Source organism: Antedon mediterranea, chromosome 10, assembly GCF_964355755.1.
Source record: "Antedon mediterranea chromosome 10, ecAntMedi1.1, whole genome shotgun sequence".
Lineage (NCBI taxonomy): Eukaryota > Metazoa > Echinodermata > Crinoidea > Comatulida > Antedonidae > Antedon > Antedon mediterranea.
In genome coordinates this window covers 21702993-21730596 of record NC_092679.1, presented here as the reverse complement: position 1 = coordinate 21730596, position 27604 = coordinate 21702993, and the positions used below count along the sequence as shown (strand labels likewise).

At 36.1% G+C, this 27604-nt stretch overlaps 3 protein-coding genes across 4 annotated transcripts in view; 1 reads left to right on the top strand and 2 right to left on the bottom strand.

The window, feature by feature from the left end:
* LOC140060506 (uncharacterized) overlaps positions 1-25811 on the bottom strand; it is a 64749-nt gene extending 38938 nt beyond the window's left edge. The window contains exons 1-8 of the mRNA XM_072106755.1: positions 25768-25811; positions 24726-25223; positions 24440-24465; positions 24158-24306; positions 23824-23986; positions 23098-23283; positions 22516-22855; positions 22287-22404 (exon numbers count right to left, since the gene is read on the bottom strand). Of these exons, the coding sequence (XP_071962856.1) occupies positions 22287-22404; positions 22516-22855; positions 23098-23283; positions 23824-23986; positions 24158-24306; positions 24440-24465; positions 24726-25182 (1439 nt within the window). The 5' untranslated portion in view covers positions 25183-25223; positions 25768-25811. The remainder of the gene's footprint in view (positions 1-22286; positions 22405-22515; positions 22856-23097; positions 23284-23823; positions 23987-24157; positions 24307-24439; positions 24466-24725; positions 25224-25767) is intronic.
* Positions 5452-8960, bottom strand: LOC140060587 (probable E3 ubiquitin-protein ligase IRF2BPL). The gene has a single exon (XM_072106866.1). It carries the CDS (start codon positions 8655-8657, stop codon positions 6747-6749), a length of 1911 nt encoding a protein of 636 aa, XP_071962967.1. The 5' UTR covers positions 8658-8960; the 3' UTR covers positions 5452-6746.
* A 126-nt stretch (positions 25812-25937) lies between the features above and the next one.
* Positions 25938-27603, top strand: LOC140060311 (mitochondrial import inner membrane translocase subunit Tim9-like). 2 transcript variants are annotated; one of them, XM_072106462.1, is made up of 4 exons: positions 25938-26154; positions 26431-26585; positions 26707-26802; positions 26894-27603. In XM_072106462.1, exons 2-4 carry the CDS (start codon positions 26538-26540, stop codon positions 27023-27025), a joined length of 276 nt encoding a protein of 91 aa, XP_071962563.1. In that variant the 5' UTR covers positions 25938-26154; positions 26431-26537; the 3' UTR covers positions 27026-27603. The 2 variants fall into 2 exon arrangements, with proteins under 2 accessions (XP_071962563.1, XP_071962562.1); XM_072106461.1 differs by having other exon boundaries at positions 25948-26088.
* The last annotated feature ends 1 nt before the right edge of the window (position 27604 follows it).

Sequence of the window (27604 nt, the reverse complement as noted above, 5' to 3'; positions counted from 1 at the left end):
ACTTAACTCAACTAAAAGTTGTTTTTCAGTAAGACCGTGCTCAAAGGAAAACACCAACAAAAATAAATGTAAAAAGCAGATATCAAATCAAAAATAATAAAACAATTACAGAAGCAAAAAACAAAAGCAGATAATAAAACAATTACAATGAAATAAAACAAGGATACACTTACTAACTATAAAATTAAATAATACACTACTTGTTTGTATGTGACACAGAAAACTGTGCCCTTAATAGAGGCTTCTCCTGAAGCACTACTACATTGCAGCCTATTCAGAGAATCAATACGAGAAAGTATTTTTATTCAATACTCATATGCAAAAATGTCAAATTTTACCAAGAAATTAGTTTTATTGCGAATAACAATAGGAACTCTGTTTTGTGTTGTTCTGATTTGAGGTTATTATTTTAAATACTGTATAATATTTCAGACAAAATATTTTTTCTGTCCTCTTCACATCGCTGTCTTCAGGTTGACCCTCTAGTAGTTTATAGTATATCTATGGTATATTCTTTAAAATTTGAATTGAAAAAAGTAGAAAAGTAGAATTTTGTCTTTATACTATATACTAAATACATTGAGAACACTTTTGACAAAAAATGTGCAAGTTATTCTCGGATGGGAGTTCAACCCACATATCACTAGTCTGGCGCTCTGGACCACCGAATTTACAACCTTTTCTTCTAGAGATGGCAATTCCATAAACTATTTGTTTTAAATAATTCATTTGACTTTCATATTTAAATTATAAAGCAAATGTCCCTGACCAAGTAGCGACTGTTATCAACTGTCAACAAAACACTGCAAGATTAGGACAAACACGAGTACCAAAGGGAACGCGGTGAAGGAAGGCCGTCTCTTCTTCTTTAATAATTCTATCTTATCTCGGCAATCCACAAGCGTTTTCCTGCCAAGGACTGTTCACTACCGAGCAGTTAATGAACAGTTAAAGCTAAAGATAGCAGACTAATGATATACGCAAAATAAAATACATCACAACAAGCAAGGAAATTAGAATGAATGTGTTGAGGGGGGAACAGTGGAGAACCTTGGTTTATTTTACAGTCTGGTCATGATAAATTAACTTGAAACAGCTGGTCAGGGTGACATCACACTGCTAATTAATCAAGACTTAATTAGTTGATGACAGCCCTATCTATAGATATCATTTACAATGAACTACTGTAGCTAATGAACTTAATGCAATAACAAAATGTGCTATTGCATGTTCTAACGTTCATGTTGCTCTAGACCATCAATGTTTTTTTTAAATCAAATCCAAAATGATTAAAAAGTGGTGAAACTATAACAAACGCAGAAAAAATATATATTTTTTAATAATATATCAACATCAAACAAAATGAAAATCTTTATTAAAAATGTATTTAATTATTTAGTGGAAAGAAGGTACTAAATTACTACACAATGTTATGTACCATAGTAGTAAAAGATAATAGTTTCAACAACGTTGCCACATGCATCAATTTAAAGTTTGCTTGCTGTGGCCTTTTTCCATTTATATAATTCTTGCATTATATTAATTATGTTCATTATTGGTTGTATATTTATTATGTTACTCTGTATTTTGCTCTATTAGTTGTGGAAATAAATGTATGTTTTATTATTGTTATCTGGATACAGTAGAATCCATCTTAAGGGAACACTATCTCATGACATGAATGGGGGCAATATGTTTTAACACTACTGCCAACCACTATTAAGAGGACGCTTTATTGTGTCCCAAAAGTGTCCTCTTAAAGGAGGTTCATGGAAACCCATGCCTTTCATTTTTTTAATTAATATATAGTAATTTATAATATCTATTTGAAGCAGTGTTTTCAGATACAGTTTTTTTACAATTCTATGAGGAAAACTCTAATGGGGAAGAGAAAATATTTTGTGGGGCAAGGAAAATACAGAGGGCTTGGTTGGGTAGTTTTTAATAGGTCGCACAGAGTTTATAAATTGTGCAAGAGTGAGTCAGATATATACCCATCAATATTTAGTATTTGTGATTAAATCATCCACAGGATGTTTATATGGAAGTGATGAAGATCCTAAAATAATTTAATCTTTTTTTATTCGGTTTCCTTCCTTATTTTAAAAGAGGTCTTTCAACTATTCTGATTTGAACAAACAACTCACATGATGTATGAAAACAACAACGGATATTATTTATTCGTTCATTGTCACAACAGAATAATTATTCGATCTAGACACAGAAAGGAAATAAAGTGGAACAGCTACTAAGGGGACACGGTTTTATAACCTAAAGTATTACCTCAATAGTGGTGTCCCCTTAATGGGGGGGGGGGGGGGGGGGGGTTGACCCAATTACTTAGTGTCCGAACCCCCCTTTGACAGATCCTGGCTACGGTCCTGAATATTGGATACCAGTGATATTAACACTGTACTACTGTATGTCTTGGTTTCAACAAATATAATTTTTGTTCTATAAAATAAGCATAGGTCTATGTATTTGTAAAGATGGGTATTATTTATTAATAGTTAACTTAGTATGAATTATAATGATCTAGATGTGATATTCCTTTCAAAATAAAAGGTCTGTCTGTACAACTACAACAGTTACTAGGGTAGCATCTCATTCATTCATCCATCTAGTACTTGAAACCATTGGTCAAAACCAGGCAGTGTGGTTTCATGTTTCATCTAGTAGGCTAATTGCGATATGTTACTATAGAAACTGGGAAAGTCCTCCACATTATATGTCAAATATTGACCTACTTTTTTCTAGCATCTTTTCCAATCCGAACAAGGGATTGCCAGCTGGAGTATCCATCAATTGGAAAAGTCAAAAATTGCTAAAAATCACGAAGGTTATTTATGATTTATCATATCAACATTTAATAGTAAAGTTCACTTCTACTGTCAAACCATGGATTAAAGAATAGAAGGATATGCATCGACGGTGACATCAAACGATTTTACAACGCGCTTGCCTATACTAAAGCACTGCTGCCAATCAAACAAACACGTTCATTGAACTCCATGTCTCTAACCGCGGCCCTCTGTAAAACGCTGCGAATCAACTGTTACATTTTTTTGAGACCAAAACGTAACCATGTAGAAATCGTATGCGCAGTCTGAATGTTCTATTGACATGTCTGCGTCGATGATTAATTGATAACAAACATATATTGCTGAATAATTCTGTTTTAGTTTCATCACAATCGGACTACGAAAAGTTCACTTTCTTACGACTGGTAATTTTAAGTAGTTGGTAATATTAATAAAATATGCAATTTTTATATTTGAATTATCTTTATTTGCCTGCCATCTTCTGTCATTAAAAATTGCGTTAATCTATAGAATATTAAATTTTGCATTTGACCATGTATGTTGTTAGCGTGGCCGGTGTTCAGACATACAACAATCGTGTTTTTTAATATATGGCTAAGCAGTGGTTTCTTCATAAATCTCCTTAATTATCGATGTGATTATATTTAAACTGTAGTGCCTGGTGATTGGCTAGTGGTTATGTCATCCACATCACATCCAATCACCGGGCCTAATTGAATGAAAACAGCGATCCCTGATCCGGGATTGGCTGGCTATGTATAGTTGCGATTCGTTACCTAGCGGTCGTTTTGAAAAGTACACGCAGGGCAAACTTGATCACGAACAAACGAAGTAGGCCTACCTATTATTATTCACACAAGAAGTAAGACAACGGTGAGTATTTAAGATTAGCCTAGGCCTACCTAGGCAGTATCAATGTCGGCAAATCATAGGGTTTACTAGCCCAGTTTAGCCTAGTTAGTACAAGGCCTAGCTAGGCTAGCATTCTTGCTGATTTTGTAATTTTACAACAAATGAGACAACTAATAGTTATTGTCTCAGATGTAGGGCTACTACAGGTCATAAAATGCTACTTTAATCATCATAAAAAAATCATTAGCGTAGATCAATCGCGGCAGAAACCAACATAGTCAATAGTTGACCATAAACATCATGCAACCAAAGAACGCGCGAAAGAAGCGTAGCCAACTAGGTTAAATGTCGTTGCACATGTGCAGTAAACAATATATTAGGCACGCGACCGTTTCGTTGTTACCCTGCGGTTAATTAAACTGTAACATTGTGGGCGGTCCGCAGTCTGTCGGCGAGAGTCAAGGAACCCTTGATCTCACGTCGATGCATATCCTTCTATTCTTTAATCCATGGTCAAACACATACACACGTTAAACAACGCACACACTGAATAGCCGCCCGTTCCGCGCTGGTAGTTTCCCCACGTGTTTGATAAACGGGTTTCATGATTTGGTACACAGCACCCCCTGAGTTGATTACGCGCGTTATTATGTTTACCTCTGTTCGACATGCAGATTGTTTTGTTCCGTTATTTATTTTACAACGATTAAAAGTAAAATTCCATTTTTACACGGATGCACCGCCCACGTGATTGAGTGTTACCGATATAAAACTATTCTCGCATCCAAATTAATATAATTTTATTATCAATTCATGTCTCAAATTTCACCCACTCAAAAACTGTTGAATTCACATATGCATTATGATAATTATAATATAATAATATACTTATAGTATTACTGTACATTCAATATATGGAGTTTATTAAGGAAGGAATAATAATGAAATTTATTTTCCGATATTCATAAAAAATTTATTCGATTCGAAATGAGAGAGGTTTCAGTTTAGCTTAGCCTTAGGTTGGTAAGTCAAGCGCGAATTCGAATGTTTTTACTTTCTAGTAGTGTATAGCCAACACTCACTGAAAAATACGTGGAATTGCCGCACAATTAGCTAGAAATACAAGCGGTACGATCAACCTAGTAGCGTAACGCCAACAAGTAAACCGCCGCACAACAAAGATTTAGTAATTGAATACAAGTTGTGGGTATATTTTTTTGTTTCGATATCGAGGGTAGGACAAACCAGGAAGTCTAAACAAAGCCCTGGGCTTAGTCCAACTCAACACGAACGTTTCCTGTTAGTTTCCAGTCATAAATTGTATTCTGTCTGGGAGGTCGTCGCTTACAAATCCATTGTTCAAGCGCGGCTCCTCGCGGTGCTTACGTCATTTGTTTTTCATAGGCTATTTACAACCGTGACGTAAATATCACCTGCGGCATTCCTTTAACTAAAGGTGATCGTCACGGTCCAGTGCGTCATCATAATATTTTACAGCGGCCAGCTATCAACGTATCATGCAAGTTCAACATTCACCACAGTATGTTCTGAACTAATTGTTTGTCTTGTAGCTTTACAGCGTATAATTAGACAAAAGTACCGATCCATTACGATCGATATAATACTAAATGGAAAAACAAAATCGTAACGTACGACCATGAATACTATTAATAGAATGTCATTTTCCACAAATTCATTTGTTTCAAGAGAAAACATATCTACTACAGTAGTACTAAAAAAATGTATATAATATGTATGTATATAAAAATACGCCCAAATTTCCTAACTACTGTATTACCAAACGAACAGTTATTTGGCCGCTGCTATTTATTACGTTAAATGGCTGATTTTCATTCGGTGATTTTTCGCGCGAATCAAAAGCGTTGAATACTGCGCATGCGTATTATCATTTTACTTTTTCTGACGAGAAAAAAGGCGCAACAAATCAGGCCTCATGAATGTCCGATTTACGCGTATATATTCGCTAATGCAAAACAGGCTTTATATGCGAGGTAGGCCTACATATTTGTAGTACTGTATTTTCTACAAAATTAATAACTTGGGTGGCGCGACAATGCTGCCATGTGGTCTCATTATTTTGTAGAAAGGAAATAAACACGAGAACAATGATTTTGACCATGAGGGTGTGAACGACAGGGAAAAATCAATTGTTAACGACCTTCTACATCACGTCCTATATCAGTCAAATAATGAGTCATTTATCCGCTGGAATTCTATCCCATCATGCTTTGTACTTGTCTAAAAATAATTTTTATATTCTGTGAAAGGTTATTGACTATAATAATGATTTCCTTATCACAAGTTGGCCCACATCCAAAAAATATTACCATGGCCTCAAGACATGGCCGTCAGAAAAGCAGAAGCCTAGATTTTCCGGTTAGGCCACAACAAAGGCAAAAAGTCGTTCATTGGGGAAGTGGCAATTCCGTTTTTAAAAGCGGATTTTACATTCGTTTTTCGGTTCTTTCCTGTTAAAAACCAAAATGAGAAGTAGTTTGTACACAACTTCGGTAAACAATTTATTCAATTACTACCCGATTACATACATTCAAAAATTGGAATTCATTTCCGTGTTAAAAAAAAAACTCCCAAAAAGAACGTTCTCTTCAGGCATAAACATTTCATAAATGTGTCTGTTAAAATAGTTTCATATTTAAAGCAAAAATACAATTTATACATACATACACTGATTACAGTAGTTATAAAGCTGCAGTTTTATTTTTAAAATATTTCATTGAAATATATCGCAATTTTCTATTTTTGTTGTTGCAATATCCCGTTTGAAAGTCAATGAAATTTTTTATATATAAAAATATTTACATTTTCTATATTCATTTACAATAGATCTTGCTTACGTAACAATATCGACGACTCCTTTACATAAAAGGATTACAGTTAAAAGCATTTTGAATTAATCGTTGTGTGTCCAACAAATAGTATCCATGATACATACGAGCTTTTTAAAACCATGTTAAAATGTACTGTTGTTATTTTGATACCAAAAGGACGTGACCATGTACAGTACCTTCAAACAAGTCCATGACAATATGTTCAAGAAGTGTCCTTTTCTCTTTTCACTTTCACAACAGGCGCTTCACCAAGAATGGTCGCGATTTCACCTTGCATAAATGCCCACGGAGTCTTCGTTCCAACTAGTGGACATTTTTGACCTCCTGGACAATACACCTCAGAGCCGGCTCCTTGTTTCTTAATGCTTTCCCTAGAACATGGGAAGCAGAATTTATGACTAAGCACAGACGGGCATTGTACGAAATGAGTGTCCTCTAAACGTTCGTGACACAGGGTGCATCGGAGAACACTTGGTGGCACAGACGAGTCTGGCACTCCGTTGTTATTTGACGAAATGCATGGGTCCTGTCCTCGGTAAATTCCACGACGTTGAGGTCCAGAATTCGGAGAAACCAATATCGGATTCTTATCGCCGGTTGGGGTGCCGACTTGCAGAGAAGAAGGGGCACTCACACTTGGTTTCATGGGTGAACTTGCTGGCGTATTTGATACGAGGTTGTCTGTTACTGATATCAACGACGCCATTGGCGATGGTCCTCCTTGCGAGGAGCTTGCAGATGCCGGGGGTGAACTTGATGTTGGATTGCTCAATGGCGATACAGAGGTGGAACTAGGAGGAACAGAGCCTAACGGTATTGTAGATGGCCGTTTGGAACTAGTCAGCTCTTGTGGCTGAGGCATCCATGGTAAACGTGGCGACTCATCGCTATGTTTTGGTGGAGCAGTCTCTGAATCCGGGCTCGGCGATGTTTTCCTCTTTTTCAGTTTTGGTGGCATTGCCCGTATCATCGACCCCGACGTTATTGTCGGCGGCATTGGGCAACTAGCATCTATATACGGTTGAGGTAACATTTCAACATTTACTTGTTCTTTAAATAACCGTATAGGCTCAGACAGTATATCGCCAATAGAGCGCCAATCACCAGACCCATGCTTCTTTTCATATTCCAAGTATTTATATCCAGAAGATATACATTTGCCATATTCTTTTGGCGAGTCATGATACATTTGTTTAGCTACACCCGAAGCGCTTGAGTATATATTTCCAGACCCTGTTGGGTATTCAACATATAGTTTTAGTTCGTAGTCGGTTCCTTGTTTATAGATAGCATCGAAAGCAAAAACACGGCCTTTTAAAGAATGATCCTTCTTGAATCTAACACCGAATGGCGTGCAATTTGAAAGAGTTGCCAAAGCCTGCCTTACTGGTTGTGGCTTGTGACTAAAGTCCTCTATACAAACTGGTCCTATGATACGATCTGGGTTTTCTGAGGGGCTAAACTTTTCTTCTCTATCTCTATCTGACGAGGTTCGTTTAGCTGATTGTGCGACAGACATTAAAGCTGACGGTGCGACCGTGTGGCTTGGTAGGTACCCAGGTGGAAAACCCGGGGGTAGAAGATGTCGTATTAAATTTGGTGCTGGATGATTGGGCGGTCCTCCTGTTGGTGTCCGCCTCGTTGTCATTTCATGACTCTCTTCGTGAAAGGACGGCATGCCTGAACTGACCACTCTCGATTGTGCCATTGACATTTCATGTATTAGTCCTTGCTGGATAGTCCTTGATCGAGGGTGATCATGTAATTGGTACCGGTCAAGATGTATAGGTCCTCCTGTCAAAGATGTTGGTGGCTGACGAGGGGACGGTTCAACATGATTTACATTACTACTTTCATGCAGTGTTGTCGGTCTAGACGGTACACTCACCACCGTAGTTTGTCCGTTTTTCCCTAAGCATTTACTCTCCTGATAAAATCCATGAGAGCGTTTCATCTGCTTAGCCACTTCAATAACCGGTTCGATACGATCTGGGCCTTCATAATTCACACAACCGCGACAGACTGGTTCAGAGAAATCATGTATCATAGCCCATGGCATTCGCGGCAAATCACACAGATAACAATGTTGACGATGCATCCTCGCTGTGTACATTACCTCTACTACTACTGTAGCCACAGTTCGACAGCACAATAAAACAGTCAGACAAAACTGTCACGGATTTTTTAGACTCGCACAAGGGCACTTACTACCTCCGCCTCATTCCAAATTCAGTCGAAAGTTCAAAACAGATTGTGATATTATTCTGTTTAAGCCGAGAAATACGTGGCCGAGAGAGTATTGGTGGATATTACACTTCCTGACAATCGCCTGCTTCAAGTCGGTTCTACGCCTGCGTACCGAGTACGATGACTGACGATTAATCCATTCGGATACTGTACAAGCGGAAAGAAGTGGCATTTGAAATGCGTCACGGATAGGGACACACTGATGACATTGCATACATTTCGTGACGTGTGTAGTCGTGGAATGTATAGCTGACCTCGATAGAGCTAAACGGATATCGGATACGTAAACACTTTAAGACACGTGACCATATTGCGTTGAGTCACGGCATGCAGTGACTTATCAGTGTATGCTCAGTGTCGTTGCGCAGTCGCTACAAAAGTACTAACTGCTTTCATCGCCACTGAAGCGTGCTATTTCTTGACAAACACGATATTTACAAATATTTTAGGGGAATTTGTAGCGTAAAAGAGTGTTGTGTTTCTATTATTATACTAGTCACACGAATGTATTGTATGAACACAAAGAACCAAAAAAAAAAACAAACCACAAATATAATTTAACATACCTATTAATAGTTATATATAAATATTGTATTCAAGTAAATATTACCAACATAATATGGTTTTACTCCTGAATCATAAATTAATAACAATACAATCGAAACATCGATTATTAACTTTAGTTTTATTCCCGTTTGGACACACATGATGTACTTTTTATCGGAATTTACATATAAATACCAAAAAAAGATCAACACCATATTTCACCATTATATGTGACACGTACCACCACAAGAAGTTCCCATACCGCATAACACAAACAGGATATCACAAGTGCAATAAAAACAATCAACTTGTCCTAATAATACTACTAGAGTGGGACGTGCGTTTATTTTAGTACATATTTCAGTTTAAGCAGGTAATTATCGATAAATAGAACGCCAAACAACAGACGGATTATAAAATCATCGCTCTAATTTAAATGATTACGTCACGAGTTGACCTTATTTGAACTGATTATGTATCTTTGGCGATGACTGACTATAGCGCTAAAAAAGCGTGTCATACTCTATTAGCGTGTCATATATATTATACAAATAATGAATGTGATGGTACAAATAATGGCATGAGGTGAATGATGAAAGGTTATATATCACAGAAGAAACATACTATTAAACGATCGTTTAATAGTGCGTACTATATCACGCCAAATGACCCACATTCAAATGAAAGTTGTTATGTGATAGCGTTTACGCTACACGACAAATGGGCGCTACGGGTAACGCATTGTTCACCGATAAAGGTTTCAATGTAAAATAAACAATTACAATTTTCAGTTATGTTCTGAATACATTTATATAATTTTTAAAATGTTTTTCAAGAGTTACAGATATGCGTTTATTACAGTAGGTCTACTGTGTTGATTTTGTGTTGATATGCACTTTTGTGGTCAACAAAAACACATATTCAAATTGAATGACGCACCGTTGTTTTACTATGGTTTTTTTTTTAAATTCAAAATGACAATAAAAAGCAAAAAGGCAATACAATCTTTACTGCCTCTATACGTATGTAAAGTGTCGTTTCAACCCAACCTATTGTGGGGTTTTCGAAACCATTTGCAAACCAGACATTGTGCGTGCTCTACATAGAACCCCACTATTAATTTCGTTAAGCCCACAAGGTGTCCCCCTAAAAGGGGTCTCCCTGACAGTAGTACTGTTACATCATATTGACTTTCGTTCTTTTACAGGAAAGTGTCCCCTTGTAGGAGTGTCACAACGGAAAGGTATTATAGGCCTACTGTATGCATTTATTATTATACCTATGCTATAAAAAGTATAAATATAGTAAGATTATACTACAATATATAGAAAAATACACTAACAGAAAACGTGATGAATATTAAGCCAATAAAAGTCTATAAATAAACAGGAAACGACATTTTATTTTGCAAGTTCATCGCCGACTCAAATGTGCTTGGGGAGTGAATGGTAGTAAGCAAGAATTGGCTACATTGCAAATACTGTAGTATCATACACACAACTGGCTATGAATCGGTCATGGAGGCCACGTACTTAGTGTCAATCCGATTTAGCTGAGAGTAAGCTTACGGGATGTTTAGTTATCTCAGCAGAGCAGGCCTTGTTAACTTTCGGATACGGATCGACAGGCGCTCTAGGAGCGCTTTTCACTTCCGTCACTGACCTTGCACTGTCTATCTCCACTGGCCTCAGGGGAATGTAAATTTCATGAACGCGTTTAATACTATATTTGTTCAATTTCCAACATTATGCATGTCATGACTGAATCGATGAAAAAAAAAATAAACGAGCAAAAAAAAAAAAAAACAAATAAATTGCTGACGTGACGAATGTTGTAATTGGGTTTGAAGCTAAATATGCAAACTCACTCTAACACTCGCAAGGGGATATGGGAATAGACTGTGGATTCTGTGGTTTATGTAAATCAGGTATTTTATTAATAAAAACGCTTCTCAGCAGGAATAAACTGAAATTAAGCGTTACCCCGAGCTAAAAATAACGCTAAACGAATTAAATGCAATATAAAGTATCACTAACTTATAGTATACGCATACAATATCGTATAGTATAGAATGAATATATAAGAAACAGTGTAAGGTACCATTACAAGTGATAGACGAATCTTGACAATGAAGTCGTTCATGCATAACTAATAAAGGTATGCTACAAGGTGATTGGTTTATCGTAATTTAACAAAGTTAATATGCAACAACTTTTTGAGTCTTATAAATATAGAGTGATCTACTCGCGCGTTTATTGGACAACTATAGGGATCTGCGGGAATCATTTACAGAATGACATGGTCTAGTATAGTGAGTTGCGTTAACAACGCCACTACCTATGTTCACACGCAAGGGTGCCTTATGCCGTACGTGTGAACATTAATACTATTATTTACATTTTTTTTATTTCCTCATCACCATGGGGTATTTGGGGGCGTGTCCTCCGTGACATTCATTACCTGGATGATGTTTACATTTCCTCCCTGATAGTGGTATAATCATCATTCAATTTGATAGATAGGTTACACTTAAAAAAGTGTTTCATCATTCAGCTAGCTAGGCATGACAAGCACCCACACAGCTATTAACAGAGTGATTTGATTGCGATATATCATTCATTACTGATGAAATCTAAACGACGTCCTCTTTCCTAAAATTCCAAACACATGTTAGGTTAGCAGATCATTCGATCAGATAATATTATATACTGATTTACAAATCTCCACGTAGGCTCAATAAAATAGAGCGCATGTGAACATATTAAAACGCAGATTTAAGACCTCGTCAGAAAGAGGTAAAGTATCTAGGCCAAATCTAAGGGAAAGATGACATTTATGATATGAATATTAATTACCAGCATCCTGTTACGCAGAAAAAAAAAGAAGCAATTCGCAAAACGATTGATGTCAAATGTCACTCAAAGTGAAAAAGTCTTCGGACAAACTGTTTGGACTGTCCGATCTAGTCTGGATAATTAAAGCATTATTATTATTTACGATTAGAAAACGAACTTATAATATGGTGTCTATATTACGATACATTCAACCTAGCTTATTATCTAAATTAGAGTTGTACAAAATCGAATCAATTCGCTTCCTTTTGCTTCAGGCCTAATGTGAATCGTACGTGTTTGAATAAATCGGCCGCGTTTGAATATATCGGCCGCCTTTGAAATCGGTCGCGTATAATATCAATATATAAAATCAACAAGTGAAGGGTCGCTATAGATATTTTTTCATCGCCGCCCAGTCGAGACGCCGCACAAAATGCCCCCACTTCTATACAACTCTGTTTACTACTTATATTACTACAGTATACTAGAAATATAGCTATAAACCAGTAATCCTATTAAGCTCGTCATCTCGTTCAAGTATTATGCAAGATGATGTTACTGACGTCATCAATCAAGATGGATAACACATCGTAATGAACTATGCATGTTGGAATGATGTTTCCTATTTCAACAATCAAGCCCTCAAGATTAATGTAAACTACACCAAGACTTTATAATCAGGTCTTGGAATTCGAGTTAGTTCACTTTAAACGCACGTTCACATTAGGCGTTTATTATCATAGATTTCGAGTACGCACACACTTTACAGACAGCCCATGACAAATATGGAATTTTTAATTAAACGTACGTCATCAGTATCATTAATCATTGTCATCCTGTAATGTTATCTATATCGTAATTAGATGAACATTTTCAGCGAAACGAAAATCAGATACTTAGCAAGCGCGCGTGGTTAAAAACATGGACTCTGACGTATGATTTTCCGATTGTATTCTGGGACGGATCTATTAAATTATCTATCGCATGGACAGTGTATTAAGCCTGATGTTTCGGCGAGTAAAGAGGGGGACTGCTGTTACGCCTGTATCACGTGGACTAAGGAGTGCCTTAAGGTGTTTGGCTTCTATATTTTATGATAAACACGTCCCTATACCACTTATATATATATATATATAGGTAACTTTATTCCAAAAAATGTAACAAAACCACGCACTGTGGATTTACAAAATCTGATACGTTCTTATATGCATGCATCCTACAACAACAAAAAATATAAAATAACGTAAAAATAAAGATTCAAAATATTACAATGCAGTATGCGTAACAATTTCTTTAGCTTAACGTTAATGTTAAACACTGACATGCGCTGTCAACACAAAGGACATGTTTTAGCTACCCTTGGGCCATATAGACAAGTTGGTCACGATTTGCATGTCAAAATGTAAAGCGAATGAAAGATTTAATCTCGAGCGGACTAGAAATACATTTATGATTTCAGGCAATTACGTGATGTAGGGCAAATCACTGTCGGGGTCGTGTCACTGTCAGTGTGACGTAATGTGACGTAGGCACCGGGATTCTCTTTTGATTGATGTCGACGCCTAAAGGTACAGGTTTATGATTGATAATAATCCGATAAAATAGTGCAGTGCAAATGGATTGGTTAAAAATAAAAACAACGATATATCGCCTCAAACTACTACTAACGGCGCAATCCATTTGTTTGAAGGATGATGCCCGCGTATCTGATTGGTTACGCTGCTGCGGTTTTCTACGATTGACGCTATTTCAATAAATCTATAAAACAGCGTGAACAACAACATTCGTCGGCGATTTGTGCTAGGAATTGAAAAACACAAAATTGATTTACGTCCGCGTAATTGTCTGCCTCGGTATCACTGATGGGGGAAGATAATGATGTATACAGTTTAAAGAGGGAAGTAGTTAACAGCGATGACGTTAAGTCTACTCCTCTCAAAATATATTTGAAATGTGTGTGAAATTATGATACGCCAGCAATGATTCTCATTACAACTGTGTATTTTAGTCTGTAGCATAAGAAATTAGTTTAATTTTATAGGTACCATTTTAATGTAATTTTTAACTATCAATTTTGCCTTTGGCCACAAGATGTTACATATAGATGTTATTGCATTGAATAAAAGTGATATATTATTATGATTTTAGTCCAATAGGTGTGTCTGTTCGCCTTTTCCCTCAACGTATAAATATAGGTCTCATACCTATGATAATATTTTATGCAGACACAAATGATTATATGATTGTTGATTCATTTCACTTCATTCCTTCATAACGTCATAAAAAATAAGTTAGTTTACAAATTTTTATATTTATCTATATACGAGTATTGAATTTAATCTTATGCAATAGGTAATTTGATTAAGCTAAGTAATATGTCCCAAGCAGCATATTGCATCAATTATTGTATTCATTCTTTTACATGATTCACTTCGAGTTTAATTGTGAGTTTCCTCTATTTTGTTATTCAAAGCCATATTCTACTTCGGGTCATAATAACGCTAATAGTAATACTGTACACACACGTCACGCATCTGCAGGTAAACGTTCACCTAGGAGCGGCGTAATCAAACGGGATCCACCGCGTGGCCATGGTTTGACGCGACAGGTCTTGCAAAAGAGACCATGAAACGTTTCCATGGCCTGGAGAGATAATATAATTGACGAGCTTAACTGGGCATGCGCAGAATAAATACTATAGTTTATCCATGGTTTACAGTTTTTTGGGTTAAAATTTACAAATAGCTGTAATACTTTAAAGCAGATTCATTTAAAATAAATAATCTAGAACGCCTGGGTCACCCGAGTATCCTCTTCCAAAGGCGGGATACTTGGTTGACTTGGCGGGCGTTGTTGATAGAGCGCGCGTTCAGCTATAAAGTGGCCTATTTTCTAGGTTCACTTTTTCATATTTTGAAGGCTACGTTATTTCATTATACTATTTCGTAATCTAATTGAGCATATGATTTAGGTTTACGTAATTGCATAAAATAATTAATTAGATCCTTTTGAATTATCTACAAAATATCATCTGGAATTATTCAGTTGTAATTTGTTTTGAGAAGACGTGACGCATTTATTTCCATGCTTCAATTCATTCCAACAAAAGGTAGGTTTTGAAAAGAACACATCACAAGATGCGCTGACAGTTTTTGCTATGGCACATACTATAAACACGTCAAATGACGCCGTCGTAGTAGTCGAGCGTTGATTGGCCCTCAAGCGCGTATGACGTGTGGACATGATGGAAACAGCATGGGCGGGGACAAGCGTGTTGGCACTGATCGAGTCCCTTCTTCGTCATGACTCATGTAAACGCGGTTCTTCGACGGACACCAAGGGAAAAATACCGCACAAACCGGAAAGGGTTGAATTTACATTTCAATTATCCTGATAAATATGTGCAGCAGAGATTAGAGTCACAAGAATATTTATAAATAGATGGCCGGGTGGCGATTTTTTTTTTCGTACATAAGTTGGGGACCCCCTTATGAAACGTCACAAAATAAACATGAATAATTCATCAGTTAAATTTTCTTGTTCCGTGTGCACCCAAGCGTATAGCAACAAGAAGTGATTACACAACTGCGATACGATACTTTTACAGTAGGCCTAGGATTCTAAGTCAATTCACGTGATTGCCTTCGCGCACTCTTCTTCATACACACACACACCACTATGCAAAATGTGTCGAGTAGAGGCTAATCGACAGCTAGGCAAGACATTACACTAAGTAGTAATTCATTGGACATAGCCCAAAGAAAGCTTAGACCCACAAGAATAAAGAATGTGTATAATTTGTGTAAAATAAATAAATAAAATATTGTTTAATTTTGCTGACTCTAACACACACGTCACACACACCAACACAGCTACTACTAGAATAGACATGGGTTTAGAGAATAGTAATTAGGCCTAAATAATATCAATAGAAACTATAATTTTAACACGTAATTCTTTAGTAATAAATTATATTAAACACACCATAAACTAAAGGCTGATTATTTCGACAATCCACACAAAACGCCGCTATTCTATTATGAAATCGCACGCGGCAACCACAGCGGAGATAGGCCTAGAATCGTACCGCACTTGTGTAAACTACTGTAATCACTTCTTGTTGCTATACGCTTGGGTGCACACGGAACAAGAAAATTTAACTGATGAATTATTCATGTTTATTTTGTGACGTTTCATGAGAGGGTCCCCAACTTATGTACGAAAAAAAAAATCGCGGCCGGGTGGGGAAACATGAGAGACGTGATGAGTTGCCGCCGGGGTTGCCGCTACTAGGGGTGAAAGCGTAGAATTGAAAACTGAATAAACAAAAGATAAAAAGAAATGATGATTTGTTCCGAAAGGTGAAAGTATTAATCAAAACTATTTTAAATTAATTTAGGCCATAACGTCATAATAGTCACGGAGTAAAGCTCATAAAACCCCGTATTTTAACTGAAGAAGCCATTTATAAAAAGAATGTTTATTATGTTTAAATAATTTGCAATGTCCCAACCGGCGCCCCGTATTTTAAAGCTAGCATATTATACTTTATGAATGACATGAGACGTATCACGTTAGCTTATGTCTACTAAAATGATGCATGAGTAACTCAATACTGTGCATAGTAAACTATCTGTACAGTAGTCACTATGAAACGCGATTGACGCAACAATTAAATAATGTGCGTTCCATACTGTAGGCCTACCAACTTTTCACACATTACCTGTAGCAGAATTATTATTAGACCTTCTACGTATTATAATACAAGTGGTACTTAGGCTGTAAGTATATGCTACAAAGGATTGTACGAAGATATAGAAACGTCACGAACCCCAATAATACTTAATAGTTTGATAATGGTCAATTCGCGTCACGTGCGGTTTACGAGAAAGGAAGTTTATCGATTTACTGTACAAATGATGTCACATTCTCAGGAACTCATAACGATACATTTAGAGCTCGAATAATTACCGTTTAAATTGTTGCTATACGTGTATGGAATGAACACGTTTTATAGCCTGGATCACTTCATTTCATGATTGCCCAAAATTAATCCAGTACTCGTTTAAACCACGTGGTACTTGCGAATACGTGTTAAGACAGAGATTTGGTGTTTATTTTGACAATTTTATTTATAAATTTAGTAGTAATGATTAAATAACTTTACTTTCTTAGTATGGTGCAATTGAAAACTATAGGACGCACTCGTCGTGAAACAAAACTCACACCTGACGTACTCATGCGGAACAAAATTCCCACCTGACGCACTGAAGTGGAACAAACCTAGTATCTGATGCACTCAAGTGGAACAAACCTCGCACCTGACGCACTCAAGTGGAACAGATCTCACATCTGACGCACTGAAGTGGAACAAAACTCGCACCTGACGCACTCAAGTGGAACAGATCTCGCATTTAACGCACTCAAGTGGAACATAACTCGTACTACTTGAAATAGCTTTTTGGTTAACACTATTTTTATTTTGTGAAGTTAGTTTACGAAAGTAAAATGAAGAGCAAAGTATACATGTTTATAGTCTAATTTAAGTTTCACAAATACGTAATGTGAATTTGTTAAGGAATTAACGGAATCGAAACTAGTATCAATACTATCGTGTTTGTTTGTGTTGTCTACTCACGTGTAAGATGTGTATTACCTACAAAGTATATTGAGTTTCATTCCAAGCTATTTCTGAACTACTACTACTACATCTCATATACTTCAAAGACAAGGTAATAATGGCATCATATTACTCGTTATGATGTTTCCAATTTAAAAACTCATTTACGCGTATAAATCTGATAAACTAACAAACATCGTGTGTTGTCTCGTATTTCCAATGAACGCATCCAAACAATGAGAATATTTGAAAGATAAAATAACTAACAAAATAAACCTACTTCCTTCGGTAATTTGTTTCTTTCATTCGCTGTCCAACGAGATGGTATTTTAATTTAAAGAAGTAACATTAGTTGTATTTAGCAATACTAATCATAAAAATCGATATGAAATCTTCTTTTATTTAGTGCTAGGATCAATATTGGGTTAAAGATTGGTTCCCACTGGTACGCTACGCAACGACGTAGACGCAATGATTGACCAATCACAATTGAAAGGCGCGACCGAGCATGTATCAATTTTTTTCATTTTTTCACGCATCTGGCAGTGGTTGGTCATGTAATGGTATTGCGCCTTGGAACTTTTAATATTTTCATCTTAATCTATTTTATTGTATTTATCAAAATGTAAGGTGTGGGTAAGTTGGGCCACCTTGAATCTGCAAATCGACTCGTGCGTCCGGGCTTAGCTATTTAACCGGGTAAGTTCGTTTTATGACAGTTATCGCTAACTTAGACCAATTTACACAGACGAGCGGTTACGGTAATAAAAATATAGAATCTATGTTATTCCTTATGACCATTTACACATAACGCGGCGCGAACGGGTGGTTTCCGCTCACGATAGATAAACAGATTCTACGCGCGACAATCTACGCGGTTTTCCGCTTACCGTTGGCGTTCAGGTGGATAGGAACCAACGTACCCGGGTAAATAAGTCTAAATGGGCCCCACTAGTGTGTCTATCTTCTCTTATCAAGGAAATATAATGAGTGGACTTATTAATATCGTACCAGATGGTTCAAAATCAGACCAAACGGTTTAATTTTAACAAATACACATTCCTACCTACTACTGTGCTATTTATTAATTAAATAAAGTGTTTTTTAGTACCATATCCACTTGTAGTAATAATCATATGTTAATAAGCAAAAAAATCACGATTGTGCGGTTATTTAATTTTAAAATTCATAGACTCAAGTACCTTGTGATTTGCAAAGCCGTACACCCACGCCATAATCTGTTTAAATGACATTTCATTAAGTGCTTTTCTACGATATTACAGTACTCTACAATTCCACGGAACTATAATTAAAAATACGTAGATCCTCATACAAAATACATACGACCTATAGTAGAATTATTATTACTACGGCCTATTAAAATAAATGTAAACGCCCTGGGATGAGTAGGGCTTCTGTAATGTTCTAGTACTAAATAATTTTGGGTGCAATGTTTTTGATGCATTTTTTGTCAAGGACATATCGACATTATTATTTTAGGACGCATCATGCAGGTATATACCTCCATGCACGCATCAACATGACTGTGCGTCCCTAGAGAGTTAAATAGCATCACAACACTTCATAATACCCACAATGTATGCTTTTATAAATATATACACGTCTGTATGTAAATATACCACCAATACCATACCATTGCGTTTTTCGTGTTTATTTTCCCCGTACACACTTTATTAAAATTAATGAACGGGTTATTAAATACCTTGGGACTGTGTGGGAGCGGATAATAAATCAAGGTGGGTTAACGTCCCAAGGCAGGTGCGACGAGATGGTTATAACATATTAAATACATACATATTAGAGACCAATAAAACATGAATGCAGCCGTAAAGAATCAAAACCTAGCCCGACAGATGTATTTGATCGAAGTTAGGTGATTGACTCAGTCACGATTAACCAATAATAGGATCGTGGATATTTTTAACATGCCTAGAATTTAGAAATAGGAAATATTTTGATCGAAGTCTTTAAAATACCCAGCTGTTGTAAAACTTTCGATTATGGCCTATATAGGACGGTTTCTAGTTATTAGATACGGTCTCTTGTATAAATAGAATCTCTACCAAGTGGACTCAATAAAGTGTCCCCTTAATAGGAGTGTCCCTTGAATAACTGGAATTAAAACATATACTGCCTCTCATTCACGCAGTGACGCAACCATAGAATTTGTTGGGGGAGGATTTTATAAATTTTACGCAAATTTTCTCACGTAGAAACAATATTTCACGGCTGGAACTAGCATCAACGTGCGATGGTACGTACGGTGACATTGTCAACAGTGACAGCCGATATGTTACGTATACAACTCTTGCAACGTCACATCCGCGCGTGATTTTATTCACAGTCATATCCACACATGGGAAACGGAAAAAATTAACTAGGTCAGTCAGACGTATATTCCCTAATTGTGTTGCTAATATTCAATTGTTATGTTGGGGTTATTTAACAGGAAACAAATGGGCCATATGATCTGAGTAATCGATGTAAAGCAACACAATGGAAATAGAGAAACTTAAATACAGTTTTAGTTTCAAATACAATTTCTACATACCACACAAGTAGTAGTGTAAACTATAAAATGGTATTGAATAGTAAGAAAACAATGTAATAACTGGGAATTTACAACGATTACACATGTAATGTAATATTATATCTATACGCCCAATGTTTATTTTTATCTACAGTATTAGTAATGCGTTTTCAACCATTTTTTCGCACCGCGCCTTTAGGCAGTTACTTCTCCAGAGGACGAAAGCATTAGGAAACTTTATCAAGTGGAAGCTTATAGTTTACTACGGCCGAAAAATGGGAATTTGTAACACAGTCTTTGTTCATTTCAGACTATATTTACGATCCACAAAATGTTTAATACTCATTATACAGTATTACAATTAAACTACAAAAATTCATTATTTTCTAAAATTATTAAATAGAATATCAATCAAAAAGCATATTAATGAAGAAATAACAATAACTTTGTTACGTCAAAAAGTCAAGTCGTTTGTAAAGCTTGGTTCCCACTAGAACGTAACGCAAGGACGTAAACGCAACGCAAGCGTTTTAACCAATGACAAGCAAAGTTATAGACAGTTAGCAACCACAAGCGAATAAGCCATCGCTTGTGGTCAATTCACTTGCGTTGCGTTACGTCCTTGTGTTGCGTCGCTAGTGGGAACCACGCTTAAGTAAGAAATATTTCTTGTCTAATCTGAGCTTAAAGATTTTCCCCTGCACATTATCTCTTTTTGCCAATTGGGAGATTTTGTTTACGCTATCCCAATCAATTCACTGCAAAAATGTCGCAGGTTTTCTTCATAAACATCTACGCAAATCGACATGATTTGAACCCAGTACCAAGCGAAGCTCCACTGAACTATTTATTTACGTACTTTACTTTCTCACACACTAAACTCCACCTCCATAAACTGGCAATTGTTCTCATTTGTAAAGTTTCCTATTATGTATAATTTATTAATTAGGGTCAGAAAACAATTTTTTTGATCCGAATCAGAAATAGCTTCTCTGATTTTTGGGAAAGTCTCATTTCAAAGCTATTTGTAGAAATTGTACTCGGATATTTTGACAACTTTTTTCTTTTCAGGTGGCCTTATTTGCAGTTTATTTTGGTAAATAACTCTTGGTTTTTCAGAGAAATGTATGAAATATGCTGTATTGTAATACTGTATAAATCAAATATGTGACAAAAATTTGTATTTATAGTTGTGGATTGAATACGCTGTACAGAATACCAGTACAAAAGTATAAGTGTAGAGGGCTCACTTCAAAGATTGCTGTACTTTTTATTTATGAAAATGGTATAGTCCAACCGCTTGCCTACCTGTGAAGGATTTTATACACTAGCTCACATGTTTCAGTATGTTGGCTTTCTCATTTGCTCTTCTGTGAACTTTTATTTCAAGGCGCTGTCAGCCTATAAGCTCTGTCTACACTATCAAATTAGTTTGACAAAAAAAGTGTCTAAATATGGTAGTTATATGACATCATCATGTCACATAAAGTTTAATAGTGTAGACAGGGCTTTATCTTTATTTTTTTATTTGGTTCTAATCTTAGTATAAGTGTGTCTAAACACACTGGAGTTAAGCGTGCATAGAACTAGTTAACTCCAATATAACTCTGATGTACCTCCGACATAACTCCGATAGGTTAAAGAAGTAAATCCAAAGAAGCGTTATGTTACGTTCGAACGCAGACCAACTCAAACCAAATGCTTAACTTTGATAGACAAAGAAGCGAGTGAATATAGATTCGATTGCTTTATAAACCAAAACTGTTCTTGTGAAAATGAAACAGCTGACATGCAATACAAACAGCTGATACACCTCACATAGTAAATTATAATAAATTTTAAAGAAAAACATTCAATTGTTTGTTTTATTTTCGCTATTAAAAATGTTTCAATCTATACATAATACAAATTTCATAAAACTGACATAGACAAAGTTGTACTTACTTTTGCATGTATTTATTGTGGTTTAATTGAGGACTGCCATCCTTGGATTCATTGATTTCTTGGACCGAATCATTACCCACAGCATCTTTCCGTAATATTTCTTCTAATAGACCTCGACCTTTTAAAAAAATATTGAAGATTATGAAACTTTTGTCATCAGCCTGAAATTATGAAATTTTTGTCTCAGTTGAGGTATTAAATAAAATGATATTTTATAATTTTTACGAACTTGTACGTGGTTGTAAGTCTTTGGATATCGGGAGAGGCGGTCTTCTCCTTGGCGCTGGAGTGTCAAGAGGTGACGTCTGCGTCGAGTGTGTATTTCGAATCATTGTCTTTTTCGTTGGTTCTGGTATCGGTGTTGCCAGTTGGTACTTCACTACCGGCGGTGGTTGGTTGTCTGGTACCATGTAGTCTCTTGATCCTGTAGGGTTGAGATGGCTTGGTACCGTGATGGCAGAATGTATATTGGGAGCTGGGTAGCGGTGAGATTGCGTAGATGGTTCGGTATTGGTGTAATAGTTTTGGTTGTGATCAACATTTGTTGGCATTTGTGTCATCAATCGTGTCTTTAAAATAAAACGTAAGAGGTAATAAAGAAACAAATATGAGGGATAACCAGATAACAATTCAGCTGATATATCAATGAATATCAAACAAGATGATAATTAACTAATTAGTAGCTCTGCGGTCAGGGAGTTGAGTAATTGGTCAGGTGTTCAGGGTTCGATTCTCACTCGAGAATTACTCGCAAAATCTTTTATGATGTTCTCAATATACAAAAACATCTGACCAATATCAAACAACATACCTGCCATTCCAATTGCTGTTGTTGAATTCTTTCCATCTGTTGTAGACGGACATCTGCCATTTCGTGCAACCTTCTCTCAATGTCATTGTCAGTCTTTGATGAAGGTTGTTCTTTTATAACTGGATTTTTGAGCGAGTTTAATTTTTCTAGTATTCCATTAATTTTTATCTCCAAGTCTGACTGGGACTAGATGTAAATAAAATATGATTTTAAACAGAATTAACATAACATAAAACAGAGCACAAGATCTTTAGATGACTAGTTGTTCTGTCTACACTATTAAACTTTATTTGACAACAAAATGTGATGTGTCCATATATGGACATGATGATTGTCATATCACTACCATATTTTGGTATGTCACCAGCATATTTGGACACATCACACTTTTTTTGTCAAACTAGTTTGATAGTGTAGACAAAGCTTTAAAAAGGTATATTTCAGAGAGGGTCCAAGTTGTAATAATGACATTTTTGGTAACTTTAATACAAAGCAGGGGCCAAAAGAGAAGGTATATTCTAGAGGTTCCAAGTTTGAAACATTAAATGTGGGGTAACTTTATAAAAGCATGACCAAATAATAGATGGCGTTATAATAATTTCAGTTGATATAGAGGGCGCTATGTATTCTAATAAAAGATGGACAGAGCACATAATTAGCCAATTAGTTGCACTAAAGAAGTGTCACATTCACAAACATCAAAGATAAAAAACGGGGTGTTACTACCTTGAGAAATGGAGCTGTAGCTGCAACAGCTGCAGCCGTCATCGCAGCTACTGTAGTAACATCATTGGCTACCTTTGCAGCTCCATCGCTTTCACTTCCTGTAGACTTGGGGTTGACAAAATTTGGCTGGATGTACCGTTTGATTGGGGCTTTGCTGTCTTGTCTAGAGTTTAGGAGAAAAAATATATTACTTGGGGTTAACAAGAGTAAACATAAACAAATTAAAAATGATTTTTTAAGCTCTGTCTACACTATCAAACTAGTTTGACAAAAACATTGTGATGTGCCCAAATATGGTAGTGATATGCCCAAATATGGTACTTAACTGACATACTTTTTTCCAAGACTTTCTTTTATGACCTTCCTTCGTTGACCTGGTTCATACTTTGTTATCTTAACAACAGTGGTATCTGATTGTGGTTGCCAAGTGAACAGCTGATGTTGGTTTTGTCGTCCTTGAACCAGTACTGAATCTGATGCACCCTTAAAAAATATGAAAAACAATTAAATTGAAACATGACTTAGAAATGTTGTGCCATGACATTTGTCTTTTATGGTAAAGTTTGATACAATTTATAAAAACATTTAAGAAATGAAAGACAAACACTTTACATACCTTTATATTGGGGCGATGATGACCACCTAAAAAATACAAAGGTGTTTATAAATTACAAGAACTTAACTCACACAATTTTTTTTAGTTTGGAGTAAACTATTACAAATAGCAAACAACATAATCAATTAATATTGTTCTAAATCCTTATATATGTTTGTAATTAAAATGTTCGTCTACCGGAGGAGTTTTGGACAGGGAGTGACCACCTGACCAAATAAGGATTTACCTAAAAATTATTTATATATATTTAATTGAAATCCGATGAAACTTTTCCACAATGTGTTACCTTCATTTGCATAGACATTCCGTCCAGACGACACAGCATAAGACACTGGTTGATCTATCAATGGCACCCTTAGTCTGTTGTCAACTGGTGATGCTCTTTCCGTTGGTGATCGCCTCTCTCGATCAACTGGTGACACCCTTCTGTCTAATGTTGGATCTTTTGGTGTGGCAGCTCTAACAAGGGCAGGAGGAATACTCAGCTCTTCTACAGCATTATCCGCATTGTCAAATGGCGATGGCACTTCTCTGAGATATTTAGCCTTGATCCTGACACGCTGTGAACCATTACTAGATTGGCTGGATCCAGATGTATCAATATTTCTGCTGGTTGGTAGTTGATGGCCAGGATACGACGGAAGATTTATTTGTGTAGACCTGATTAATATTTCACTTGCTGTAGAACTGTTTGATGTTTGGTTACCGACGTCAGCTGAATTATTCAGTGAAAGGGTGTCCATATTGTTCTTCAATGCGTATTGCTAAAGTTGGTCCAGTAAGCCTAGAGTTTTACAATAAAATAATGATATAATTATAAGATTAAGAAGTAATTCATATAAAATAGAGTAGGGAAAAACTAAAAACACATTTTAACTATTCTATTGGCCAAAGGTAGGCTAAAATATAGTATATCCCAACCGCTTCTTTCCAGCCAGCAGAACCTAGGCCTGGGGGTAGCAATTATACCGTGATATACAGCTTCCGCCCGTAGGCCTACCTATACCTACACACCGTAGGGCTACTAACTTGCGAAATAGAGGACCAGGCAACTTCTAGTCTAGTAGTCTAGGCCATCTCCCATTGAGATACCTTCATCATGCATGTCTTGTCATTGTCACGACCCACCCTGCCTGACTGAGTAGGCCTAGCGGGTACTAGATAGTAGTAGCCTAGTACTACTAGTTCTAGGGCCTAGTCTAGTAGTAGGCCTATGCTATAATAGGCCCTAAGTTTAGTTAGGCCGTTCTAACTAACATAGGCCTCTAACTAGGATAATATAACATTGTCTACAACAAGGTTGTTAATATAAAAGTATAACTACGTACTTAACCATGAATTAATTTTATAAGACACTAAAAAGTGCTTTTTAGAGAGTTCGTCGTCGCGCTGCAGCTATTCAAATTTAATGCCTTTTTGCCCAGTTTACTGTTTGCAAAGGGCGCCCTCGTCGATCAAACATGTAAATAATTAGTTTGTTTTTATTTTCTCCACTGTAAGTAAATTTTTTAATTCACATGTTTTTTTGCTGTGTAAAAACGGAAATAATGTAATGAATTATTGGTTTATTTGAAAACTAAATGGCGTTTTATACTGATATGTAACTGTTCGTATCACTGAGATTGCATAAACGAATCTAAGAGTTACAGGTAGGCATATGCCTAGCCTAGTCCTCATAATGCTGCTAGCTAGGCCAGCAAGACAGGGTGTAGTAGGTAGGCTAGCATTTATGACAACCGCAACCACACGGCCCTGCTGCTGAGTAGAGAGAGCGAGTCTAGGCCTAGTCTTCCGTTTTAGGCCTATAGCCTATATAGGTCGGGGACCACAAACCGAAATTAGTCGTAGATTTAGCCTTCATAAAAGATAGGCCTAGGCTACTGCTGTAAAAAATATTTGATATGGTCTTGTTTGTATCTGATCATCTAATATTAGTAATCCAGCAATTGGCAATAATATGATAATTATTATTATTAAATTATTTTTTTCAGGTTTCAGCTTTGTGCTGATGATATTTACGCAAGATATTGAATCAAAATCGCATAAATATTATTAGGATATTTTTCTAATTTAGTTTGTTTCATAAATTGATAACAAAATGGCAACAGCAGCACTTCAGCAACAGCAACAAATGGAAATAAAACAGGTAAAAAAAATCAGCATGTTTAGCAGTGCATGTTGTTTGTGAGCCGATGTTATGACTACGTAATTATGATATTATTACAATTTCAATTGCCTCAGGCTCACCCATTTTTTTTTTGTTACAGTTCAAGGATTTTTTATCATCATATAATCAATTAACAGAACGCTGTTTTCTAGATTGTGTAAAAGATTTTTCAAATCGCAAAGTTACAGATAGTGAGGTATGGTACAGTAATAAAAGCAGAAAAAGTGTATCAACCATCTTTATAGACCACAAAGCCCTTAATTGATTTAAATATTTTTAATTTTCAGAAATCTTGTGCAAATAGATGTATGGATAAATACCTTAAAATGACCCAGAGGATTTCACAGCGTTTTCAGGAATATCAAATACAACAAAATGAAGGTCTAGTCGCAGCTCAACAAAAGAAACTTTTAAGTTAAAGAAAAACCTAGAAAATTATTAACAAATTGTAGAAGTGGATACCATGGACATCATTTAGCCACACAACAAAGTGTCTGGATGGATATACAGTAGAACGTCTATTAAGGGACACATTCTTAAGCTCTGTCTACACTCAATGTGTGATTTGCCTAAATATGGTAGTGATATGACATCATGTCCATTTTCTGTATGGACACATTACGTTTAAGTGTAGACAGAGCTTTGTAAAGTGTGTGCCCTGAATAGGAGTGTCCCTTTAATAGGGGTGGTACAGTGAAATAACTGTAAAATATAGGGATTTGGATCAGTATTGAATGGGTGACCTATATATGCTGTATTGGGTTGGTGTACAGTAATGTTTTAACCAAGCTTACAAGTTTTAAGACATTTCTTAAATGAAAGGATGTGAGCACAAGTGATTTGATCAAATACTACATGCTCAACTCACTTGCGTTGTGCTGATGTCATTGTATCCGTCGTGGGAACCAAGCTTTAGGACTATAAAGATTGTTATTTACATTTCTTATTTCTTGCATTTATCATATTATGTAAAAATTATTAAATGATACATTCAAGAT

What these genes read in the sequence shown, in the direction of transcription:
- LOC140060587 (XM_072106866.1), bottom strand. Translation starts at nt 8,657, where the DNA reads ATGTACACAGCGAGGATGCATCGTCAACATTGTTATCTGTGTGATTTG.
- LOC140060311 (XM_072106462.1), top strand. Translation starts at nt 26,538, where the DNA reads ATGGCAACAGCAGCACTTCAGCAACAGCAACAAATGGAAATAAAACAG. An exon ending in AACAAATGGAAATAAAACAG is followed by an intron (nt 26,586 to 26,706) that starts GTAAAAAAAATC and finishes TTTTTGTTACAG; the next exon opens with TTCAAGGATTTTTTATCATC. An exon ending in GCAAAGTTACAGATAGTGAG is followed by an intron (nt 26,803 to 26,893) that starts GTATGGTACAGT and finishes TTTAATTTTCAG; the next exon opens with AAATCTTGTGCAAATAGATG.